The following is a 9,670-nucleotide window of genomic DNA, read 5'->3' as shown; positions in this document are numbered from 1 at the left end:
AACCACGAGGTCAGCTACAGGAAAATGCTGAGTGGTGCGCTAAACCCCGCCCACTAGAAATACAGGAATAGGCAGAATGCGTGCCCGACTCCTCCCACTGAGTGCTACAGGAATAAGCCTAGTGGCGCGCGTGACTCCTCCCACCAACAGTTACAGGAATATGCCGAGCGGTACGCCTGACTCCACCCACTAGCAGTGTCGTACTATGCCCTGTGTGTCTGACTCCGCCTACTAACCCATATAGGGGTCTTTCGCTTTTTCACGTGGTTTGTCATAGAAATGGCAAATCCCTCCCCCTCATACACCGGGGTATGCTGGGAGCTGTAGCTCCTTCCACTGACGACAACCACACGCGCGTCCTGGAACTGACATGAGGCAGCGAACACTGAATACCAGGTAAGTCACGCACTCCGACAGGCAGCGCTATTGTCGCGCCCCCCCCCCCCTTTGCCCTGCGGTAAGATGGCGGCTCCCGCTTGGGACGCTGTTGAGCGGCACGTGCTGTGTGATGGCGCCGGCCGCTGACCTCTAAGTGCCGGAAGCAAAGTCGGCGGGAGCGTGCGCAGCAGCGGCCCGGGGGAGGAGAGGCGGCCGGAAGAGGCCGGGCTGTGTCGCTGCTGCAGAAGCTCGGGGAGGGTGTGGGGGGCTTGGCCTGCGTGTGACAAGCAGTGCGGGCCCGCCGCTGTCACTCACTCGTCTTTCCTTCCTCCTATCCCGCACTAATCCTTGCCTGTCTTCCCCCTCCTCTCTCTCCTTCCTTCCTCCTCTGTGTTATCATCGTCACCCCGGGACCCGCTCCGTACCGGAGGATGCTCTTGTTCGTAGAGGTGAGAGGGGGAGCGGGGGGCGCAGGAGGCCGCCATGTGACTGAGGCCGGCCTGACAGCAATCCGCACACCGGCTCTGGGACGGCCCGGGGGGCAGTGCTGGCCTTGTGAGGGGAGGGTGGTCGGACAGAGGGTGGGGGAGGGGAGGCCTGAAAGACACCGCAGTGACCTTATGGCAGAACTGCTCCTGGATCAGTCAAGGTTATACCGGGGGGAGAAGGGGCCCACCACACCGGACATATGGCAAGTTCCCGGCCTGTGTGTGCTGGGAGCTCAGCACGAGGAACTCAGAGAGCATGACCGACCTCCGTGTGGACACAGGCCTACCGGGAGCCTCATATACCAGAGGGGGGGAGGGGTGGTGACCTCATATACCAGAGGGGGGGGGAGGGGTGGTGACCTCATATACCAGAGGGGGGAGGGGTGGTGACCTCATATACCAGAGGGGGGGGAGGGGTGGTGACCTCATATACCAGAGGGGGGAGGGGTGGTGACCTCATATACCAGAGGGGGGGGAGGGGTGGTGACCTCATATACCAGAGGGGTGGTGACCTCATATACCAAAGGGGAGGGGTGGTGACCTCATATACCAGAGGGGGGGGGTGGTGACCTCATATACCAGAGGGGGGGAGGGGTGGTGACCTCATATACCAGAGGGGGGAGGGGTGGTGACCTCATATACCAGAGGGGTGGTGACCTCATATACCAGAGGGGTGGTGACCTCATATACCAAAGGGGAGGGGTGGTGACCTCATATACCGGGGGGGGGTGGTGACCTCATATACCGGGGGGGGGGGTGGTGACCTCATATACCGGGGGTGGTGACCTCATATACCAGAGGGGGGAGGGGTGGTGACCTCATATACCAGAGGGGGGAGGGGTGGTGACCTCATATACCAGAGGGGGGAGGGGTGGTGACCTCATATACCAGAGGGGGGAGGGGTGGTGACCTCATATACCAGAGGGGGGGAGGGGTGGTGACCTCATATACCAGAGGGGGGAGGGGTGGTGACCTCATATACCAGAGGGGGGAGGGGTGGTGACCTCATATACCAGAGGGGGGAGGGGTGGTGACCTCATATACCAGAGGGGGGAGGGGTGGTGACCTCATATACCAGAGGGGGGAGGGGTGGTGACCTCATATACCAGAGGGGGGAGGGGTGGTGACCTCATATACCAGAGGGGGGAGGGGTGGTGACCTCATATACCAGAGGGGGGAGGGGTGGTGACCTCATATACCAGAGGGGGGGGAGGGGTGGTGACCTCATATACCAGAGGGGTGTGACCTCATATACCAGGGGAGGGGCGTGACCTCATATACCAGAGGCGGGGAGGGGGAGTGACCTCATACCAGAGGCGGGGAGGGGGAGTGACCTCATACCAGAGGCGGGGAGGGGGAGTGACCCCTTATACTGGGGGGGGTGACTTCATATACCGTGGGGGAGGGGGAGAGAGTGACTTCATATACCGTGGGGGAGGGGGAGAGAGTGACTTCATATACCGGGGGGGAGGGGGAGAGAGTGACTACATATACCGGGGGGAGGGGGAGAAAGTGACTTCATACACTGGGGGGGGAGAGGGAGAGAGAGCGACTTCATATAATGGGGGGGAGTGACTTCATATACCGGGGGAGGGGGAGAGAGTGACTTCATATACCGGGGGGGAGGGGGAGAGAGTGACTTCATATACCGGGGGGGAGGGGGAGAGAGTGACTTCATATACCGGGGGGAGGGGGAGAGAGTGACTTCATATACCGGGGGGTGGGGGAGAGAGTGACTTCATATAACGGGGGTGGGGGAGAGAGTGACTTCATATAACGGGGGTGGGGGAGAGAGTGACTTCATATAACGGGGGGGGGGGAGAGAGTGACTTCATATAACGGGGGGGGGGGAGAGTGACTTCATATAACGGGGGGGGGGGGAGAGAGTGACTTCATATAACGGGGGGAGGGGGAGAGAGTGACTTCATATACCGGGGGGAGGGGGAGAGAGTGACTTCATATACCGGGGGGGAGGGGGAGAGAGTGACTTCATATACCGGGGGGGGGAGGGGGAGAGAGTGACTTCATATACCGGGGGGGGGAGGGGGAGAGAGTGACTTCATATACCGGGGGGGGGAGGGGGAGAGAGTGACTTCATATACCGGGGGGGGAGGGGGAGAGAGTGACTTCATATACCGGGGGGGGGAGGGGGAGAGAGTGACTTCATATACCGGGGGGGGGAGGGGGAGAGAGTGACTTCATATACCGGGGGGGAGGGGGAGAGAGTGACTTCATATACCGGGGGGGGGGAGGGGGAGAGAGTGACTTCATATACCGGGGGGGGGAGGGGGAGAGAGTGACTTCATATACCGGGGGGAGAGTGACCACATATACCAGGGGGGAGGGGGGGAGAGTGACCTCATATACCAGGGGGGAGAGTGTGACCTCATATACCAGGGAGGGGAGAGAGCGTGACCTCATATACCGGGAGGGGGGTGGGGATTGTGACCTGATCTACATGGAAGGAGTGTTCTGGGGGGGTGCGGACAATATGACCTCATATATGGGGGGGGTGCAGGGAAGATAGCAGTTAACATATATACTATGGGGGTTGTGACCACATATACAGGGGAAGGAGAGTGTGATCTCACTGGTGGGAGTGATCTCTTCTCACTTCATCATTAGCTGCCATAGGTCAGGTCAGATTAATGTGTCATCCACTTCAGTGTATGGCTGTGTACTGGCAGGTGGAGGTCCTCACCAGGCATAGGGGTTGTCTGTGTACTTCCCAGGCTCCAATGTTCTGCCATAGTCACTTCAAGGGGGTCTCTGCTGTCAGTAATGGAAACAACAAAGACCACTGAAGTGGTTAAATCAGAGGGGGTTGATAGGTAACTATAACAATCATCTCACATCATTCTGTTAGGCTCTGATCTTCCACAGGTAGCTTGGCTTGCTCCAGGCCTTGCTGCCCCCACCGGACATGGGGGATCCTAGTAGCTGCTTGGCAAAGACGAAATGCAACAAATGTGTATTACCCAAAATCCCTTTTACTGTATAAAACACACGTGAATATACTGACAAGCCAGGCTGAGTGAAAAGCTATTTGACATGACCGAAACCAGCTTCAAGAACCACCTCAAACGGTACTCAAGGCAGGTGTAGATGACCTAATAAAGGAAGAAGCTAATGTGTTTCAAAGTTTGTAGCTCTGGGGACGAGGTTGTTATAGCCCTTAAAACTTGCTAGCTTCTGTTACGATGGCAGAAATTAGCTTCCAAAACCACCTTGGAACAGTACTCATAGATGACGACATAGCAGAAGCTGTGTTTTTAAAGGGTAGAAGCTTAGAGGAAGATGTTGACCTCGAAACATGTTTGTTTCTGCTACTATGGCAGAAACAAGCTTCATAAACCACCTTGATAAGTACTCAAGGTGGGCATAAATGACATAACAGAAGCAGAGGCTAGGGGGTTAATGTTCTGAAGAGGGGTAGAACATTCAAAACGTGTTAGATTTGTGATTCCCGCATTAAAGTGGTTGTAAACCCAAAATAAAAAATACCTGCAAGACAAAGGCATAATGAGCTAGTATGCATCGCATACTAGCTCATTATGAATTACCTTAGAACAAAGCCCCGACACCAACCTCCGGACACCGCTTCGGGCGCTGACATGATCCCATGGCGTCTCTTCTGCGTTCGGCGGCTCCGGCGCTGTTATTGGCCGGAGCCGCGATGACGTCACTCCCATGCATGGGCACAGGAGTCATTTTCCCGCAAGCTCCCGGCAAGGGAAGCTTAAGGTCTGCCAGACCTTCAGAGCGCATGCGCCGCTCGCGTGAGCGGCTGCATGCACTGCAAATGAGATATTAATTGTACCTACAGGTAAGCCTTATTATAGGCTTACCTGTAGTTAAAAGTGAAAAAAGTGGGATACTACCGCTTTAAGCGCTGTTCTAAAGTAGTTCTTGAAGCTGGCTTTCTGCGTCTTGTTAGCTTTTCACTCAGCTTGGTTTGGCAGTATAACCACGTGTGTTTACAATGATTGGTATCTTGGGGGGTGCACCAGCCTTGTTCATTACCTTTTTTGTCTTAAGGCTCGTACACACTTCACGAAAATCGGACAAAATATCCTCCGATTTTTCTCTCATGCTCATAACTGTTTTTAGTTGACAGTGCATAATGTTAATGTAATTTCTCAGATTTTTTTTTTTTTTTGGGACGTTTGTTCCTAGACTTCTGGGTCGTCAGTAACTTCAGATCATGGGCAGTCTTTCGTATCCAATTTTTCGCAGACGTACTGCATACGCATTAAAATCGTTGAAAATGTCGGTATCGGCTGCTGAGTTGTGTACACACTGGCCGAAAATCGTACGATTTTACCTCGGACGGGAATTTTCAGCAGATTGTCTACTAGTGTGTACCCCATTTTAGTCTCTCCTGTCGGTGTCTCTGAATAGTAGGGACCTCACTGGTACACCCTGGACACAGGGCAAGGGCGATCAAATCCAGGAGTTAGTGAACTTGTGTTATTGACTATACAAGCTGCTAGTGCTGATTTTATTCCCCCCCCCCCCCCCCCCCCAGGTGCAATCAGAGGGGTTTCTCCTGACCTTGCCTTCGCCGTCTAGTTAGTCCTATATTTAAAGTATACAGGACTTGAGATTTTTCTACCTTTTATGGGCTACGTGTTTTTCACATCATTGACCGCCATGGAGTTTGTATCTGGGGGGGATGCAATGTGTTTCCATATGGAGGTGGGGGCGCATCTTAAAGGACCCAAGAAACTGATGTGCGATTATTCTTTGGGTAGATGGTCATGTTTGATAGCCGCTTTGTCTTGTTTATCATGTATTTCTTTTTATATGGTGGTAAAATCACATTTCTTAACTAGCCCTCAGTTTGTTCCCTAGAAATGTCTGAGTGATGCGTGGCTGTTGATTTTCCATGTGACTTTTTTCAAGTATTGGAGTTTTCAATGCTTTGTGTCGTCCTGAGATGTCTCTTTGCATTGTGAAAGTTTGCTTTTCCTGTATGTGTATCACGCTAGTTAAGGAATCATTCGTTTGTCCCATGTGATAAGCAACATGTCAGCCAGCGGTGGGTGTTACAGCACTTCCTGCTGCTTCTGTTGCAGATTGAGATCACTGCTGATGGCATGCGGTCTTCATTTTCTTACTATGGCCTTGAAAGTTTTCTTCCCTACCTGTTTAAGTAATGTGAAATCTAGAATTTAGTTAACTCTGGTGAATTCCGTCATGTGCAATTTTGAGTCCTTTCACACGGAGGCGCTTCTAAACTACCCATAAAACGCTGCACGTTTTTGCAGCGCTTTGGCTGAGCTTTTCAGGCATTTGCGGTGCACGTTTTTTAACAATTTCTGCATCGGAAGGATTTGCCCCCTTAATGACCAGGTCATTTTTTGCAATTCTGCTCTGCGTTACTTTAATGGAAAATTGCACGGTCGTGCTACGCTGTACCCAAAAAAAAATTGATGTTCATTTTTTTTCCCCCACAAATGGAGCTTTCTTTTGGTGGTATTTGATCAGCTGTGTTTTTTTTTTTTTTGCGGGACTGGGACGTTGCAGCGGACAAATCAGACCACTAGCTGACATTTTTGACACCTTTGGGGGGACCAGTGACATTACTACAGTAGTCAGTGCCAAAAATATGCACTGTTACTGTAATGACATTAGCAGGGAAGGGTTTAACCTAGGGATGATCAAAGGGTTAAGTGTGAGCCTAGGGGAGAGTTTTCGAACTGTATGGGGGAGGGACTTGTGAAATGACCAAAGAGACCTGTGATCCTATATAGAAGGATTACAGGTGCTCTGTGATCATTTCAGAGAACGGTCTGCTGTGTGTTTACAATAGCTGACTGTACTTCTCTCTCAGCAGGAAGCGATTGTAGGTGCCCTGCAGCAATTGCAGCCTTCGGCCCCGTGCATCGGCATCCCAGCTGCCCAGTGAGGCAGGAGCTTGCCGCCGGTGTGCGCGTGCCTCCCAGCACCACACAAGTGACCCGGTTCATACAGGAGAGGCAGCTTGCCACAGTAAATCTGCAGCAGGCGGTCTTAAAGGTGGTAAAGGACACGTGACTTAAAGCGGAGTTCTGTCCCCCTTAAAAAAATGAATACTGTAGCTGCTGACTTTTAAATAGTAGAACTTACCAGTCCAGGGAGCCCGTGATGTTGGAACCCGAAGCCGATTTACGTATCTGCTCTCGGGTGCCACCGCCATCCAGGGTAAGGGGACCCGGAAATGAAGCCTTTTGGCTTCACTGCTGGTTCCCTACTGGGCATGCGAAAATCGTGCAGTGCTTTGTAATTGGCCCAGTGTGGGAGGAAAGAGGAGGGGGCCAAACTTCCGACGGACAGCGCCGTGGCGCTGTTTTCCAGGAAGTGGGGAAGGGTACCTGTCAAAAACGGGTACCCATTCTCCCCCCCTGAAAGGTGCCAAATGGGGCACCAGAGGGGGGGGGAGGAAGCAGATCAGCGGGAATTCCACTTTTTTGCACCACCCCAGTGTGAAAGCATTCATTGATTTTAATGGGAAGCAGTTTTCATGAGCTTTTCAGGCGCTTTTAATGCCAAAGCGCTTGAAAGACTCCTCAGTGTGAAAGGGCTCTTAATGTTTTAACTGTTCATTTATTTTTATTTTTTTTATTAAACCGCATCTAAACCGATTGCCTAGTGTGTTTCTAGACTTAGAATTTTATCTGTCATAAGTGTTTACAGTGTGCAACAATACACTTTTTTAATTCAATGTTTTTAGGTTTTTTTTTTTTAGCCTGCATTCACGACTTGTGCACTACTTCGGGGGCGACCTGTGAAGTCCCGTGCACCGCGACTTTACCGCGACTTGCACTGACTTCACATAATGGAAGTCAATGCAAGTCGCCTCCAGGTCGCCCCGAAGTAGTACAGGACCCTTTTTCTAAGTCGGAGCGACTTGTGTCGCTCCTATTAGAAAGGGTCCTGTACTACACAGTGGGAGCGGGAGGATCGCGACTTGTCAGGCTGACAAGTCGGCCTGACAAGTCGGATCAATGTGAATGGAGACTTACTGCCACTTAAAAATTCCAAAATGGCTACCTGCAAAGAATGTGAATACCTATCCTGCTGCCCACTCTTTGAATTCTGCTATGAGATGAAACCATCTAACCATTTGGAAATTGGTACTTCAGGAGTATGGTTGTTCCCCTCCAGCTTGCCTTGGAGCCTCCTGCCCCTTCTTACTAAAGGACACAATAGTGACCTCTAGGGGTCATCGAGCGGAATCACTGGGCACTTTTTGTCAGATAACACTGGGCGTTAATTTAATTTGTGGAAATTGGGCTTGCTGCACAAGGCAATACGTATATGGAGAGTGTAGTACCCCCTGCCCTTCTGCCACACTGCAGCTTTCCCGGCTGCATACTGGCGATTCCCAGCTGTTAGTGGTAAATCTCAGACATGAAATCCGAACAAAGCATATCCCTCTATAGTGTGTACTTATCTCAGTAAGAGCACGAAGTGTCAAGTCTGTCTGCTGCTTTGTTCCTCTGCTGTCAGCATGAATCACTTCTGACAAGTCCTGACATCGAGAAAAATGGTGATTGGGAGCATATTGACAGCCTCAGTTCTGTTCCTGTGTGCTGTGTGAAGGGAGGGGTCTCTTCCCCTCCAATCAGCTCAGAACTCTCCTCACTGAGCTCCCCCCCCCCCCCGAATTCTGAACCAGCTTTGTAAATTAAAGTAGGGCTGAAACTAACGATTATTTTCGTAATCGATTAGTTGACCGATGATTATTTTGATCGACTAATCGTATAAAAACCTCAACACAAAAAGGTTTGTGTATAATTTAGTTAATAATCTTGAATATCTATATGCAGTGGTAAATATAAATATCCAGCTATATAGTTGGATATTTAATCCACTCTGAGACAGATATATGTATTGGAGGTTTAAATTGGGGATCGGCCGATTATCAGCAAGGTCGATATTGACTTTTGCAGATATATCTGTATCGGCCCCGGAACTGGACGATATTGCCGATATTCCAAATATTGCTCATGTAAGGGTATTGAATAGGTCACTCACATATGTGCAAATTAAAGATAAGCAATTCCACATTAGCAGATCTGCTGGCAGATCGGTATCTCTCACCCACTTGCTGTAAGTGATACCCGGGTGATACCACTCCGTTCAGCATCCACTCAATACTGCTGTCTCTCATCCGCTCCAGCTCCCACCCACCCGATACCGCACCGTCTCTCACCCACTTGCCGTAAGTGACACCTGGGTGATACAACTCCGTCCGCCGGGCGTGACCTCCAAGATCCTATGCCGGACGGACAAATCTTCTAATAGTGTTTGTGGTTTTTGCTCAGGAGTTATTAATTTTAAGATTGAATGTTAAAAAAAGCAAGTGGAATTTTCAAACACTCGTCCATTCAACAAATATGCAAATCATTTTTGTATAAATATAGATGCAAATATTTTTGTCCAAATATCCAATACATGTATGGGACGCATAAGACATTTAGTAGCTTTTTTATCACCTGTCATGATTGGGTTAAAAAAAAATAGCCCTTTAGTAAAAAAAAAACAGCAGGTAATCGCTACTGTAATATAATTATAATTTCTACTATGAAACAGTGAAAGTATTATATCTTGTATCGTGCATTTATATAAAAAAATATGCCCAGAAGTCGGGTATGCAGGATATTTTAACTGGGAGTCAAACATGAAAGCTATATGAAGGGTGAAAATAACATTTTTATATTATAGTAGTACTAACAGCTGAGACTTTTTTTTTTTTTTTTTCATGGATATAATTTTAAATATAATGCACAATAGTAGTAAACTTTTACTGTAATTGT

The 9,670-nt window shown here is 50.1% G+C and overlaps 1 protein-coding gene across 1 annotated transcript in view; it reads left to right on the top strand.

The window, feature by feature from the left end:
• The first annotated feature begins 596 nt into the window (after positions 1 to 596).
• Positions 597 to 9,670, top strand: part of LARP4 (La ribonucleoprotein 4) — a 178,147-nt gene continuing 169,073 nt past the window's right edge. Inside the window, exon 1 of the mRNA XM_082247084.1 lies at positions 597 to 827. Within this exon, the coding sequence (XP_082103210.1) occupies positions 810 to 827 (18 nt within the window). The 5' untranslated portion in view covers positions 597 to 809. The remainder of the gene's footprint in view (positions 828 to 9,670) is intronic.

The sequence above is a fragment of the Pelophylax lessonae genome (assembly GCF_965119305.1).
Source record: "Pelophylax lessonae genome assembly, chromosome: 2".
NCBI lineage: Eukaryota > Metazoa > Chordata > Amphibia > Anura > Ranidae > Pelophylax > Pelophylax lessonae.
Note: the sequence above shows the minus strand (reverse complement) of the source record. Positions and strands in the feature narration are given on the sequence as shown.